The 17,482-nt window shown below is 32.4% G+C and overlaps 1 protein-coding gene across 2 annotated transcripts in view; it reads right to left on the minus strand.

Annotated features, from left to right (window-relative positions):
* The window catches only part of UBA6 (ubiquitin like modifier activating enzyme 6), a 90,177-nt gene that overhangs the window by 38,388 nt on the left and 34,307 nt on the right, over positions 1–17,482 (minus strand). The window contains exons 7-13 of one of the 2 annotated variants that reach the window (XM_027599591.2): positions 13,774–13,854; positions 10,843–10,965; positions 8,892–9,015; positions 7,093–7,196; positions 5,799–5,861; positions 4,925–5,001; positions 4,277–4,343 (exon numbers count right to left, since the gene is read on the minus strand). In XM_027599591.2, the coding sequence (XP_027455392.2) occupies positions 4,277–4,343; positions 4,925–5,001; positions 5,799–5,861; positions 7,093–7,196; positions 8,892–9,015; positions 10,843–10,965; positions 13,774–13,854 (639 nt within the window). The remainder of the gene's footprint in view (positions 1–4,276; positions 4,344–4,924; positions 5,002–5,798; positions 5,862–7,092; positions 7,197–8,891; positions 9,016–10,842; positions 10,966–13,773; positions 13,855–17,482) is intronic. The other variant, XM_027599592.2, reaches the window with a different exon arrangement.

A 17,482-nucleotide genomic window follows, 5' to 3' on the forward strand; every position in this document is an offset into this window, starting at 1 on the left:
CATACTAATTTAAGAACCAATCACCATGAAGTTCTCATTATCATACTTAAAAACTGAAATGGTGTTTCTTGAAATAAGACTTATTTATTAGTATTTTTAAGGAAATACTGGAGAATTGGATTCTGGAGCTATTAGCACAATTCTTATTTATCAGAAAGATCTCTTAATGAGCTCTGGCTTCTCTTTCTCTTCCTGTTCTTTCAACACCAGTAACCTTATTCTTAACGACAAGATTCAAATAGAGCTCAACTGATTTGAAATCCTATGTAAAATAACACTACATGTGCATTTTGTGATACAAAAAGAGGTTACTATCTACTTACTATTCCACCCACTCCATTTCAGTGTTCTAGATTTTATTATTTTTCAACTGCTTAGCACTAAACTCAACTCAGATTGATTTCATTTAAGCTGTGCCATTTCTGAAGGCAGAGATACTGGTGGTAGTGATAATATTAAAAACAATGATGAGACTGTGAATAGAAGCAGGTAATTTGAGCACCTACTGTGAGTTTATATTAAATCCACATGTAATTTGCAAAATAATCCTAGGAAATATAATTTTTATCATACAAATGAGAAAACTGAAACTTTGAAAAAGGAATTTACTTAAGATTTTTAGCTAATAAAATGGAATCTAAACCCCAAAAGTCCAACTTACCATTAGGTTACACTATCTCCCAAGATTCTATTATTTTTTAATTAACAACAGCCAAATCTGGGGAATATCTGGTTGCCTTACGATAATGACAACAGCCTAAACCTGAATTTCCCCACACAATCTCTAAAAATAGGTATATATCCACATTATCCACAAGAAGAGAAATAAACCAGTGGCAGAGTTTCAGTATTACTAAGAAACAGAACATTATGAACCTCAAATTACCTGTAAATAGAAAAATATAAGCTCTAACCTCCAACAAAACCACTTCTGGACATCATACTGTTGCAAGGCTGCACAAAGAGCACAAAGTGTGTAACCACAGAAAACAGAATGAAAGGCCTAGTGGCAAATCATTCTAAGAAAACAGAAAGCCCCACACTAAGTGCAAAAAATACTGAAAATGTATGAAATCTAGCAGATCTCAGCACTGACTATGGTTAAAGAATTTATCTGGGAGAGAATGATGTAAATAGAAAGAGGGAGACATCCTTTGACACAGAAGGCTAAAACAAGAAATAAGAGGGGAAGTTAAGGATTTGGCAGAAATCAAAGAGTTCCATAAGACACCGACACCTATCCTCCAAAAACAAACAAATAAAACCAAAAACCCCAAAACCCCAAAAAAACCATCCATTAAAGAAACCCCAGTATCCTAAGAGAATAGGGGTTTTAGTAGTAATCTGAAAAAGCATGCAAAACCCTTACCCTGAACCAAAAATATGCAGAAAAACCAATTTACTATACCAAAGTAATGTAAGAAGGAAACAGAAAATTAGAATCAAAACATTTCAGCTCCTGAAAATTTCTCCTCCAAACTAATCACAAGGCAGAGGAAATTTGATTGAGTGAATCCTTAACAAACATTTGGGAGATGTGGGAAAACAAACACACAAAAAAACTTCACCTTGAATTGGGAATTTAATAACTAAGTACCAAAATAATCCATCCCACCAGCAAACACTCCCCCCCTCCCCGCAAAAAGGGGAAGAAATAAATAAAATCTGAATTTATGTATCAAAATGGGCTCATAGTATACCTGGGAAAATGGACTGAATGATCAATTCTGAGATATAACCAGGTAAAATTATTACACTTTACAGATGAAAAAATATACAAAGTCACAAGGCAAAAAGACCAGACTACTTATACGAATAAGAAAATTAAGCTGGCATCGTATTTTTCAACAAATTTCGAACAATAAGATACAAAGCAAGATACCACTGAAGAAAGTAAGGCCTATAATTTTATATTCAGCCAAGTTGTCTTTCAAGCATGGAGGCTACCGAAAATATTTAAAACATGTAAGAACTCAGAAAAAAACATCATTTTGAGCTCTTTCTAAGAAATAGAGACCAAACTTGATTTCAAGACTTACCATACAGCTATAGTAATCAAGATAGGATGGTACTAGCAAAAGGAAAGAAACAACCAATAGAAGATATAACACTGAGTTCAGAAGTAGCCCTAAACATACGTGTTCAATAAATTACTCACAACGAATACCCAGGATATTGAATAAGGAAAGAATTATTGTTTCAACAAATAGGCTAGAATTACTGGATATTCATATACAAAAAAACAACCTTAATCTATGCCTGGTATAGATTACTCATAAAGAAATAAACTCATAAAAAAAATAAACTCACAAATCTGTACCCAATGAATTCAAAATGTAAGTTATGTACACTTGACCTATACTTGGCATGTATGCAAAAATGAACTCACAAAACTATAAAAATTCTCAAAGAAAACAGGACAAAAGGTGTGACCTTGGATTTAAAAAGAGGGACAACTACATACAAGAAAATTGAAACTCTGAAGTTTATCAAAATTAAAAACTTCTCTTTAAAAGACACTGTAATAAAATGAGAAGACAACCCACGGACTGGACGAGAATATTTGTAAAACAGGTATCCCATAAAGGATTGATATCCAGAATATATAAAGAGCTCTCTCAATCAATGAGAAAACAACCTACCTAATTAAAAAACAGACAAAGATTTGAAAGAACAGTTTATCAAAGAAGAGACAGGAATGACAAATAAGCACATGAAAAGATACAAAATTCATAGTCATCAATGAAACACAAATTAAAACCAAACAAGATATCAATACACACACTTTAAAATGGCTCAAATAAAAAAACAGATAATACACCATTATGGAAAGAATACAGAGCAATTCAAACTCTCATACATTTCTGGTGGAAATGCAAAAATGGTACAGCTACTCTGCAAAAACAATTTGGCAGTTTCTTATAAAATTAAAAATATACCTATCATTTGACTTTGTAATACACTACTAGGTGTTTATCCATGAGAAATGAAAACATATGTCCACATCAAAATCTGTATGGAGGTTTGTAGGAGCTTTATTCATAATTGCTCATATTGGAAACCCAAATGTCCACCAACTGCTATAGGGGAAAACAAATTGTGGTATACCTATACAATGGAATACTATTCAACAATAAATAGGAATGAAAATGAAACAACATGGATGAAACTCAAATTCATTACATTTAGTAAAAGAATCTGGACTCAAAAGGCTACATATTGCATGATTCCATTTACATGACATTCTAAGGAAAAGGTAAAACTACACTGGTTGCATGGATTGGTTGGGGGAGAGGGAGATGATTATATAGAGGCATGAGGGAATTTTTTGGCATTATGAAAATGTTTTATCTCTTGATGCTGGTGGTGGATACATGACTGTACACTTTGGCTTAACTGTGTACTGTTTAATTGTATACAGAATTTTGTGTACTGTATTATCTAAAAAGGGTGAAATTTTCTTTATCTAAGTTTTATCTCAATAAATCTGATGAATCCTAAATCATATCCTTCCTTTTAATCACAAACTTCATCAATCTATTTGTAGCTTTTCACACTTTTCTGTAACCACTAAATATGCATAAAAGGTCTTTAACTTGTGGTTAATGACTCACTGTTTTCAGTACATTATTTCCTTCTTTGTTTAATCATCTATGAGATCAAATATGAGATCATTTTCTACTTAACCACTAATGTTAAGACTTTTCATTTCCTCCTTTTTATAATATAATAACGAAAACAATAAAATTTTCAACTAATTGCACAAACGCTGCTATTCGGGTATCTGCTAAAATGAAACTATTGGCCAGCAGGCACTGGCATCATAACATGAAAAAGCCATTTTCTGGGTGAAATGTCCAAACATGATATGCAAAATGCAATTAAGAGATATGAATAAATAATGGATAAAAGATGATTTATAGGAAAGCTTAACAACTTTATACAGTGAGTTTCAGTGGGTTAACAAACTAAGTAAATCAGAAGAGATAATATTAATACTAAAAATATAGCAGCAACAGCAAATAGTAATTACTATACACCACATGCTCTTCTAAGTACTTCACAAAATTAAATCACTTAGTGTTCATAATAACCCCCTGAGGTAGGTTAACCCTATTTTATAGATTTAATAATTAAAGCAGAACAAATTCAAGTAATATGCCTACTGTCAGAGTCAATAAGCAGCAAAGCTGGGATCTGAAAGTTAAGAGAATATTAATATATGGAATGTTTATATGTTACACCTTTTTTGATGGCCATAACTTTGAATATTCACCTTCTCTTTCAAGGTTTCACTTATAGACGTTGCTAGTTTCAAGAGTTCTTCTGAATCTTGTTGGCACCTAGGATTCAAAATGAAGCACCCCAATTTCAATTTTCTCAAGTGCTATAAACAGTAAGTCATATTCAAAACTAAAATTTAAGAAATATGTAAAAAAAAGTGGAATTTTGCCAGCAGGTAGCATGAAGTACTTCCCTGACTTGAAGGTAACTGATTCATAAATACATTAATTAAAAATCATGTTTACCTAAGGATAGTATATACATAGGATTTAGTTTTAAATTGACAAGGCAAAAACTTTTTGCAACAATACCTCTGACTTAATAGGCTAGAAAGAAAAAACTACACAGTGGACTCATAATTCAATAATTCTCAGATTTTTTATTTTAGAAAGTTGTAGCTTTTGAAGACTTCAAAATGGGAAAATTCTTATTTAGCTTAATTCCATTTTTATAAATTGATATTTCCACTTCTACCAGAATAAAGAACAGAAGGTTACAATAAATGTTTATATAGTTTGGTGTATCTAGTAGTGTTGCAACTATAAGGGGCTTTAGTTACTTTTTAAATTTTTTTAAACTATCATTTCTAAAATACTGCTTTTATAGTAAGAAAAAAGTTATTTCAAACAAAAAACGTTACCCAATATTTGGCTTGCGACTATAGTTCTCCTGAAACTGGTCCAAGGCAAGCATTGCTGTGTGAATCTGTAAAGGTGCCTATTTAGAACATTAGAAATTGGTCAACAGTTATTGAGAGCATAATACATGCTAGACAGGCACTGTGCTAACACTTCATAAATATTATTTCTTACAATAAATTAATTACCTTAATACTACTATTATCTCTAATTAACAGATAAGGAAGCTGAAGTGAAGCTTAGAGAAGTTAAACAGCTTGATGTCAAGGCCATAAAGCTATATTTAAGCAACCGATCCAAGTGTCAATCCCAGGTAGTATAACCAATTTTTAGGATATTATCCATATGAAAGAGTAATATCAACTAAACAACAAAAACAAAAAACCATCTGTACAAGATCAGTATCACCTAATCCTTTTTCCTGATCAACATTTACAAATTTGGAAACTGTTAATATAAGTCTTTCCTTATCACGAATACATTCACTGCTACAAAATTATATTCAGGGATTTAAAAGAACAGAATAAATGCTTCCAAGGTTTTTAGGAAGAAACATGTATCATATAAAACTCTACATGGTTCAGAAAATCTTTTAGTAAGATCATCTGCATAAATTATTGAAATCATTTTTTTAACTGCCAAAGCTAGCATATCATTAAGTAAAACATTTTCTATTATTTTTAAAATTTTTCCATGGTATAAATTCCTGTTTTTAATTCTTGGGAGTTAACCCTAGGTATGTGAATCCAACCTTTATTAAAAAAACCTGACAGAAAGGTATATACATGGTTACCCTACTTTAACTTTATAATGTCTCTTACCAATTCCCAGCCCCCACTCTGCTGCCTCTTTCAAACCTACAAAGTGTTTATTTACCTCAGGTTTACTAAAATCTGCAATAAGGCATTTTGGATGTTTTATCTGAGTCTCCAATGGTTCCTTAAAAGAAACAAAAACTATTACTTCAGAGCAAGTAAGTGATTACTTAACAAAATATATAGAGCACTAAAAGGAATACATCTCTCCCAAAGGTCTGAAATAAATATGGATGGCTGGGCTAATATGGTTTAATTGAAATATAAAAGAGCTACTATTATTCCCCACTGTCCCTTGTTTTAATTGCTACACATCATTTTTTAAATGTTAAATGCAATCAGACAACCTGCTGCACATACTATATTGGGAAGAATTGGTGAAAACACCTATATACTCGAAAAAAATCTATTTTAATCAAAAAGCTACCATATTTTTTTTGATATCAAATTATCAAGATTGTTAGCCTGACAAGACCGGAATGAATACTCAAAGCTGAAATTTTCTGTGTGGAGCAAAGAACACACGAAGGCCAAAAAACCCAGCCAATCAACCAACCATCCCCCCCAAAACACCCACCCAACCTGAAATTTACTTGGGGCATAAACCTGAGGCATAATTAAAAACTGGGGACAGTGGCAAGAGGAAATAATGCAGGGGCAGATTTGATGAACTGTATTTTAATCTGCTGTTTTGTTCAAACTTTGGCTTGGACTAAGCCTTGTAGAGGACTACAGTTAATAATTGTTCTGGAAAAGAAGAGGCAATCAAGTTAAACCTTGAGAACTTGCAAGAAAAGAGATGTAGTAGACAGCTTATAATGAGAAGTGGCCTGTGGATTTAAGCAGCAAGAGACTCCTTAGTTCCTTGGTACACAGGCTCCCTGCTGAGCAAGGAGCCCAATGTGGGACTCCATCCCAGGACCCTGGAATCATGACCTGAGCCGAAGGTAGACACTTAACCGACTGAGCCACTGAGGTGTCCCTACTATATTCTCTTTATTTAGATACTTACATTTTCCTTTCAATGCCAGGTTATAGGACTTACTTTACATTTCCAACATATACACTCTTTCTTGAAATTAAAATTTAAAAACCTGAACTGACAAGTATGATAAATAAAATATTCCTTTTACTTTAAAAATGTAAATAAGTGAGTTTAATTGAAATATAAATCTTGATATCCAGTTTATTTCCTTAAATTGATCTCATTTTCCCCAAAGTGGGTACAAATTAAAACCAAAAATCTGTTCAGCTCCTAAATTAATTGTCCGGTTAACATTTTATTACTTTTTTCTCTTCTGCCATTTTTCTTCTGCGAAGAAATATATTTAAAGCAAAAAAAAAAAAATACTTACAAAGCAAAATGTTTTAGGAGTCTTAACTTGGACAGCTATGCCTCCATGTAAATAAGGTTCCAGTTCTGTAGTATCACCAATGCTAAAAGAAAATGGTGATACCACTAAAAGAAAAATAAGAAAACCATTATATACTGATATAGGTATTTAAATTTGAAGATTTATCATGATAAAGATGTTAATTTTTCCTAATTTATAAAATTAGAAGATCCCATTATAAATCTTTTTCGTAGGAGGCAGAAAGTGTGGAAAACTAGACAGACTATTTTTCCAGTTGAACTTAAGGACTTAAAAATAACCAAGAAAACTCAGATGGGGATAACAGTAATGAGGGGTGCTTATTACTAGATATTAAAATATTTTATAAAACATCAATAACTAATATTGATAACTAATTATATACAATTAATACTAAAATATAGTGTGGTACTTGCTAATGAGTAGAAAGGCAGACAAATGGAACATTTTATACATAGCCTCAAGATTCTGAACCATCACAATCCCCCATTATATAGACCCGAAAATAACAATAACCCTAAATGATTAGTTGAGTCAATTTTTGCAAAAGCAGATAAAAATTCTTTAATATCAATGATCTAATCTGTATTTTACATATCTGGATATAGTCTGGGAAACAAAATCCAGTAATTTTGTTAACAAAGATGCTTAACTAATTGTAGATCCAAAATTGTTTTAGAATAAAGAGTTCATAATAGGGACTAATTTTTTCTCTCCTAAGGATCCATTTTGCAGTCATTACAAGAAAAAAGTAATCCATTTACCGGTCTATACGGTAATTACATAATTAGACTTTCAAATGTCCTAAAGATAAACCTGAATCGTTTTTAGCTAACAGGTGTAAACATGCCATCTTTTGAGTTATAAGATGTCTGGCAATGTCTTTAACTCCTTTAAACATGGCTGGAGGAAAATCACAAACTATGCAGATTAACACTGCTAAAAATTCACTATCTTCAACTTCAAACTGGCACTAAATGAAGCTTGATAATCTTTCTATTTTTTAAAATATTTACTCTCCTCAAATCTCTGACCTTGGCACCTTTCCTCTCCTTGGGACAATGATCTCATCTTAGTCTATTAAAAAAAAAACCAAAAACGAATTTCTTCAACTTTTTGCCAACAAACCCACAAACTTGCCTGCAATAACATCCATTCAATCCTTTTATGCATCCAAGCCACTGAACAAAAACATGTCTCCACTTGTATAGTTCATTGCCACCTTACTCGATGAGCCTAAGCTGTCTGCATTATCTTCTCTCCAAAACCTCCCTTTCTTGCACTCCCTAAATGAATAAATAAGTTCCCCATGTTGGAATCTTTGCTTACTTACTATATGAGATTATGAAATTTCCTCTTAAATACCTTAAGACTTTTGCTATCTCAACTCCCACTGCCAGCCCTGCCATATTATATTTCTTAGTCCCTTGAACTGTTTTGTCTTTTATTATTTGTCTTTGCATAGAATATTCTTTTCACCACCTTCCTAAATCAATGCAATCTTAAAATTTTAATCAAGATACTCTGTCCCCACTGCTGCTGTACCAAGACTGGGTAGATTTCTTTGCTACATTTAGAGTTCCCAGAATGCCTGTAATCTCTTTATATACCATCACTGCTTAATGCAAACATCTCCTCACTTGGATCGAATGTTTTGAGGCCAAAAACTAGATCATGTTTGTCTGAGTTAATGTGTTCTCAACACTGAGTAGACTGTCTGAACCATTAAAGTGCTGAATAACGAGTAAACAAAAATGAATTAATAAAACACATGAACTTACCAGTTATTTGTTGTGTAGATCCATTTAAGCCTGTCATTCCATTAACTTCTCGAAATGTTAAAAACTGCCCTGTCTCAAGCTTGTGAGGATGATTTTCAAGGCAGGTGACAATGCCAGGATTAGCCTAAAGAAAAGTTCATGTATACCTTTTTTGTACAAATTTCAAATCTCACACAAAAGGGACCATGTTATCATAAAATTCTCAAAACAATCAAAATACTAAGACATTCCTTTCTTAGTAAAAGCAAGCCTTTTAAGAATTACGGCAAAATAATGATCATCTTATTTTATTATGAATGTTTAAAATATAATTTTTATATTTTGGGGAGACAGAGATTCTACATGGGAGTTCAAATATTTCACAAAAAGATTTTTGTGACTTCTACAAGACATTCAAAGTCATCAAATTTAAATTTTAAAGTCACGTTACCAAAAACTCTATGCAAAAAAAGAGGAGTCTAACTTTGAAGATCAAAGAAATATAAGAAAGAAGGAGAGAAATATAAAGCCAGAAAACTGGTAGTTTAAAGCCTGCCCAAAACTTAAAGGAAAAAAATATCATGTAGCCCAGCTTACCAGGATAAAAATAGGAAGAAATCGGCTTATCTTACCCAACAGGATGGATGGGATAGGTCAAAGGCCCAGAAATTTCCTAGCTACATATAATCCAACACACTTCTTGAGTAAGGTAATAATAATTTAATCTACATAAAACCTAAAGAATTGTCATTCTGTCTTTCATAATTGTGAAGATTCTAAAAATTCTCCTGTGGCTTAATAATTTGGAAAAGAACAAAACTATGATCATAAACATGTAGATAAAACTAACCTAATGTGGGTTTACTAATGTCTCAAGAAGAATAAAATTCATAAGGATTTTATTAAAAAAGAGGAATAATTTGCAGATAAGTTAAATGGGAACATTTATGGTGTTTTATAATTCTTTATGGATAACCTTCATACTTTGTGCACTATTCAATAAAAGAAAATACCAACGTAATACAAGAATCCATACTATACCCTGGAGCCTAGTCTAACTGTATGATATTCTCAGGGACAAACTAAAAACAAGTACAAAGGTTAAAGACTGAATAAAAAAATCATTCTGTAAGTAGAGAGACAGAGAATGTTTTTTTCAAATGCATTTTTCTTAAAAAGGGGTGTAAAGGCAACATTACACTGGGTTAAAAATCAGGCATAAAGATAGAAGCACAAACACTATTGGTCAAAGTATATTATTTCCTTACATTTGGCTTCTTTTGAGCTTTAATGTAAATTGATTAGAAAGAATGCAAATAAATGTAATGATTTAGACTAAAAAACCAGTAGCAGAAATTGATGATGATGATTTCTCCAATTCTTTTAGGGAATAAAAAACTTAAGCTTATATGAAGAGAATGTGGTTAGAAAGTTCATACTTTTTGATCTTAAGGGTAATTAATTCTTATACTTTTTTCCTCCTCCAAATGATGTTTTAGAAATATAACAAATTTTAGAAAAGCTTTTGTCTATGACTTAAGCATGCATCCTCCTGCAGTCAAGTGTTGGGCCATATGACTCATGACATACTTAGTACATCTACGATCTGACACAATAAACGTAGTTCAGCAAACATTGAATCACACTTCATGTCCATAGGAGCACAACACCGAACAAAATTAAAATTAAAATTTATGACATAAAATGTTGATCTCTCAATTATTAATGTCAGAAGGAATCTAGATACTCTTGTAATATCCTAACTTAAATTTAGTTTTAATATGATGCAATCAAGAAATTTACACAATATTTCCTCATGAATTACCTTAAAATATCATAAAACAAATGAAAAATATTGCATATTACAATATTTTGCTAATATCACCTTTTAAAAAATTGTATTCACATCAACCTTAAAAAAATCAATCATATAAATATACAATAATATAAGTATATATATATATAATCATACTTGTGTTATATTTGAAATGAAAATTTCTTTTGGCTCTTCTCCTGTTGTATCTGAAACTTCAAATTCATCACCAAAATCACAAAACAACCGTGACCAAATTCCATGTATATCTGCACTGATGAACTGTGAAATGGTAAAAAACAAGTTCAAGCTTATCTACTTACATAAAGAGAAAACCTCCACTTCTACTATTTTAAGCCCCTTCAATGACAACTTTATTTATAATTAAGATTATCCAAAAAACCCCACAAAAAAAACAAAACAAAAACAAACAAAAGATTATCCTTTGGGATATGAAGTGAATCACAAATAAAATACATTATTTGTCTGTAAATTAGATCAGGAATCAAGGATACTGGTATTTGGGACTGGATATCTAAGTGTTACTACACAATTAGAAGATGCAGCACATCATCATAATACATTCTCTGATTTTTAAATAACAAAAATTCTTTCCTTGCCCTAAAAATCAAGCAAAGTATTTAAGAAATGGTTATTTTGGTTCAATGGTCTTAGCAGTAAATTTTTACTTTTCATTTGAGAAAATAAAAAGAGTGTCCATTCATCAAAAGTAGAGTTAATGGAAAATAGAACAGAGCTAAAAGCTGAAAATGGAGGCAATAAACAGAAAAGTGCTGAGGAACTGACAGTATACATCAAAGTCAAGAGAGGTAAAAATCAGATTCTTAAACATAATCATTAATAATCGCTTTATTAAAAGTAATTTTTATAATACAGGCACTCCATTCTAAAAATCTGTAAAGAAACTGTTTTTGTGTGTTCAAAGTTATTTTTAGAGTTAAAAATAATAAAGAAAAATTCTTATTCTGTAACACATATGATCCTGTATAAAGCGATTTTTTTTTTAACAAAAATTAAAGTCTATTCATATTTGGACATAAAAATATAGCCCATTAAAGTAATTTATACCACTTTTACATAAAGTAGTGAAAGAGCTAATAGAAGACTACCTCCTACTGGATCATGTACTGCCTTTACTATCAAAATAGGTACACAAAGCATTTTTATGAAACAAAACTGAGCAGAAATTTAGAAACTTTTTAACTTTAAAAGCTGCAAACTTGAGAACAATTTCTTTTCAAAACAACTTTCAAGTAGGACTATGTATATCAATTACATAAACAAAGATTTTAGTTCATAACTCAGTGTAATTATTTTGTAAAACTTCTGTGCCCTGCCTTAAGTTTACTCACTATCCTATGTTTTATTCGTCTGTTTAAATTGTGAACCACAGCACAAATGTTGCACAGAACATAAATATGTTATGTAAACACCACAATTCAAAAATTTTTAGGACATCTATTTAATAGAGTATGATTGTTGGCTTAGTGCCTATCTCAAAGGAACAGAGTTTTTTCCTTTTTCCAAAGGAACATAGATAACCCCACAAAGGAGGTAGAGCTAGTAATATGTATGTAACTGCACAGGATAAATTACTATTTTTCCAATCTAAACCTATTTCTGGTCTTTCCAACGTCACCATGACTCAATTACTCCAGAAAAATCTAGACGTCATTCTTGATCATTCTTTCTTCACAACTCATATTCATCCATTCTCACACTTCAAATTCAATGATTTCTTAAAATCTCTATTTCTACCTCTCTTGAATAAGGCACCAGCATCTCTCACTAGGCTACTAGTTGCCTCTACTCTACTCTTAAAACTCAATGGCTCTCTTTTCTCTTTGATTTTGTGATTCCTTCATGTTCTTAAGAATTATTGAGGAGTGAAAGAGCTTTTATTTATTTGGGTTATAACTACTGATATTTGCTGTGTTAGAGATTAAAATTGACAAACATTTAAAACACAAGAATACACACATGTTCCATTAGCGGTCAAAGCGATAGTATCACTACACATCATCTAGACTTTGGAAATTCCACTGTACCCCATAAGAGAATCAGAGTGAAAAAGCAAATAACATTTTAGTAATATTATGAAAATAGTTTGACTTTGCAGACCCATGAAGAGATCTCAAGAATTTTTAGTATCCTTGGACCATACTTTGAAAACTACTGCTCTAGACTATTTTCATACAGCATATCCAGAGTGATCTTTTAAAAAATATAAATCAGGCCAAAATCATGGGCTTAAAACTCAGCTATCCTCAAAGTTATATAAGTTATATAAGTACCTCTAAAGTACTTCTCTGAACCTAATCCTCTGGTAACTTGTACTCATACTACTCTCCTCTTTTCCCAAACTCCACTTTGGTTTTGCTTCTTGCTGTTCCTTAAACACACCAAGCTAATTTTTACACTTAAAAGTCTTTATACTTGCTGTTCTTCATGCTTTGAATGCTCTTTCCCACATTTTCCATAGCTGGCTTTTTATCATTATTCAGGGTTCTATTCAAATGTCATCTCCACAGAGAGGAGTTCCCTGACCTTCAATTTAAGAGAACCAGCACTGGTCCCCATCCCAACATCATGCAGACATTATACTCTACTTTTTACCTAGCTTTTTTATTATGTATCTTCCTTACTGAATGATAATCTTCTAGAGTAGGAAAATTTGTATGTCCTATTCACATATTCCTAGTGCCTACAACTGGATCTGTAGCAGATGCTCAATGAGTATTTCTTACAAGAACCAATAGACCTCTTGAAAACCAACATTATGCCATATTTAAAGTTGGATGATGAATTCAATACTTACTATACTTTCCATTCCTAACCTTAATTCTTCCTTAGTTTTGGCAACTTGCTATAAGGCAAATTTAGATCTTGGTTTTAAAAATAGGAAATGAATATGACGCCAAAATTAAAGAGGAAAATATTACTGATTGTCCTCATTTTTGTAAAAAAAAAAAAAAAAAAAAACTTATATAACCGACTGAAAAGCTACAAATTCTAACAGTGAAAGTGTTCCTTCTTTAACTACATGTCATTATTAAATGATATTATTACCTTAATTGGAGGGCAATGAGAATGGCAAAAGTTATTGATCTTCTTCTGCAATGGAAGTTTGATCTCAGTCAATACTACACACTGTTAAGAAGAATATAAGAAATTAAATACTAGAAAATAAACGATTTGGAAAAATACACTTCTAAATCAGAAGCATTTTAGTTTGCATTATGCTAAAAACATTGTTTTTCTTATTAAAAAATACTATTCTATTGTACTTCATCCTAAAGTTAAAACCTGCAGAATTATGGGATAGCAAAAGTAAAAATAACATATTACATATTACATTAGTTGGCTTAGCTTGCTTTTACTTCATATATTCAACAGATTCACAATATAACGACTTTTGCTTTATGACAGTGTCATTAGTGAAACCACCAAGTCGTTATTTTAAAATAGCAAATTATAATTTTCAATGCCTATCTTTTTATCATCACTCTGAGAGATAATGAGAGCTTTTATAATCAGATCTTATCTTAAATAACTTATAAAGGTCAAAAACTTTCCTAAGATTATTCAACTATCAAGTGGCAAAAGCAGAACTAGACTCTCAATCCAGACTTTTTCTTGCTGCTAGTTCCCATGAATTGGGTAACTCACTTTCACTACAAATATCCAGGTGTGGATTTATTCTTATTTATCTAGCTCAGAATATGGTGGGCTTCCTGCAGGGAGATATTTCTCCTCCATAGGTCTCTTACTTTTTGTACATGTCTCAATTGGGTCTGCCATGAATCCAAGGCTCCTGACCATTCTTGGGCCATTTCTCAGGATTATATTTGCTTTGTGCAAGCTTACAGAATGAGGTACTGATTTCCTCTGGAACAGAGAGCAAGCCTGTTTATTGGTTGCTATAAAACAGCACGTTTCCCAAGCTCAGTGTTCCTCTTCTCAAAAGGAACCCATTATATGTGCAGACATCCACTGAGTCCTCTGCACTAGACTGGTGGGTCTGGGGGGAAGGCAAGAGGAAATGAGGCAAATATAATATTCATACTTTTTTTTTTTTTCTAAGTAGGCTCCATGCCCAGTGGGGAGCCTAACATGGGGACTGAACTCACGACCCTGAGATCAAGAGCTGGGCTGAAATCAAATCAGAAGCTTAACTGACTGAACCACTCAGGCACCTTATAATACTCATACTTCTTACCATGCTCTGAGTAATAAAGTCCTGAGTCTCTGACCGAGGAATCTCATGTTTTCTGCCAGCAACAAATAATAGTAACAGGCTAACTTACTAAGTTTGTAAACAGAATCAAATCAAATCATTCACTGAATCTAATTTGTGTTTCGTCAATGCTGGAAAATTCTCAGCCATAATTTTTTTGAATATTGCTCTTTTCTAATATTCTCCTTCCGGAAATCTAATCTCATGAACTGAAACTTTTCATTCAAGCTCTCATTTCTTTTCTTTTTTTTTTTTTTAAAGATTTTATTTGAGAGAGAGAGAGAGTGTGTGTGCACGAGCGGGGGGGAGGGGCAGAGGAAGAGAGAGAGAAGCAGACTCCCTGCCGAGCAGAGCCTGATGCGGGGGCTCGGGTCCTGCGATCATGACCTGAGCCAAAGGGAGACACTTAACCGACTGAGCCACCCAAGTGCCCCAAGCTCTAATTTCTTTTAATTTCTTTCATACTTATTTTAATTTCTATGGGCTATAGTCTCAGTAATCTCCTCAGCTCTTTCAATTCTCTAATTCTTACTCCATTTCTATCTACCCACTGTTTAATCTACCCAGTGAGTTTTAATTTTTAAGACTATTTTCATTTCTAAAAGTTCTATTGGTTCTTTATCACATCTGCCTGTGTTTTTAATAATGACTTATTTCCGTATTATATATTTAATTCCTTCTTTTAAGATTCAGTCAATTTGAACACCTATATTTTTAAGACCCTATCCAATTATTCTATTATCTGAAATTCCTGGAGGTTAATTCTATTCTGTTATATCCACTGACTCTTGATCACACTGCACTACGTTTTCCTGTCTTCTTATTTTGTATCCTGAACTCATCTTCAAAGGGGCTTTATATACTGGAATATACTATGGCTTTGTTGAAGGTAGATTCCTCTGTATTTGTTTAGTTTGTTTCTTTCTGGCATACCAGGATATCACCAGCCTACTTCTTACGTTAAGTTCTCAACTTGGGAAATTTTAGATTACAAAGAATTATAAAGTTTATCTCCAAACTGGGGTGAGGACAGGCATGTGGTTGTGAATTCCTAGAGAAGATCATTATTTTTTTCATCCAGAGCTCAAGAGAAAACAGGCAATCTTCTTGTTCTGATGGGCAAAGACTGTTCTCATCCACACTTTCATCGTATAGCTCTCTTAGGTTCTAACTTTACGAAGAGGGGGTAGGTCGCAATTCCATTTCTTTATCTCATGTAAACCTATTTTGTATCTTCTGTTTCTGTGTTACCACCAATTCCCAAGAAATGTGGTTACTGAAACCAGCAACCCCTGTCTGCAAGTGACCATAGCCAATAAGTAGTTCACTGGTTTCTTTTAGCTACCTATTCGTTTTTGGTCTCTGAGCACATCCCTTACATTATTTTGGGCTCAGATACTCATTTAAAAGAAGTCTATCAAAAATCAAATCAGTAGTCAAAAAACTTCCAGAAAACAAAAGGCCAGGACCAGATGGACTCACAGGTGAATTCCATCAAACATTTAAAGAAGAGTTAATACCTATTCTTCTCAAACTATTCCAAAAAACAGAAGACGAAGAAAAACTTTCAAATTCATTCTATGAGGCCCTGATTCTAAGCCAGACAAAGACACTACAAAAAAAGAAAACTACAGGCTAATATCTCTGATATACACAGATACAAAAATCCTCAACAAAATATTAGCAAACTGAATTCAACAATACATTAAAAAACCCTTTCTAACCAAGATTAGCAGGATTTATTTTAGGGATGCAAAATGATAAATCACATTAACAAGAGAAAGAAAAGTTTGTGATCATCATAATCTCAATAGATGCAAGAAAAGCATCTGACAAAGTACAACATACATTCATGATAAAAACTCTCCACAAAGTAGGTTTACAGGGAACATACCTAAACATAATAAAGGCCATATGTGAAAAAACCACAGCTAACATTTTTTACTCAATGATAAAAAACTGAGAGCTGTCCCTTTAAGATCAGGAACAAGTTAAGGATGCCCATTCTTACTGCTTTTATTCAACATAGTACTGGAAGTCTGAGCTGTAGCAATCAGACAAGAAAAAGAAATAAAAGGCAGCCAAACTGATAAGGAAGAAGTAGAGCTGTCACTATTTGCAGATGGCATGATACTATACATAGAAAACCCTAAAGACTCCACCAAAAACCTATTAGCACTGATACAGGAATTCAGTAATATCACAGTTTACAAAATTAATATACAGAAATCTCTTTTTCTATACCAATATGAAGTAGCAGAAAGACAAATTAAGAAAACAATCTCATTTACAATTGCACCAAAAAAATAAAATACCTAAAAATATAATTAACCAAGGAGGTAAAAGACCTTTACTCTGAAAACTATTAATGCTGATAATAGAAATTAAAGACACAATACAACATACGGAAAGATATTCCATGCTCATGGATTTGAAGAATTAATATCGTTAAGAAGTCCATATTATCCAAAGCAATCTATAGATTTAATGCAATCCCTATCAAAATACCAACATTTTTCACAGAACTACAACAAATAATAC

This window comes from Zalophus californianus, chromosome 2 (assembly GCF_009762305.2).
Source record: "Zalophus californianus isolate mZalCal1 chromosome 2, mZalCal1.pri.v2, whole genome shotgun sequence".
Taxonomy (NCBI): Eukaryota; Metazoa; Chordata; class Mammalia; order Carnivora; family Otariidae; genus Zalophus; species Zalophus californianus.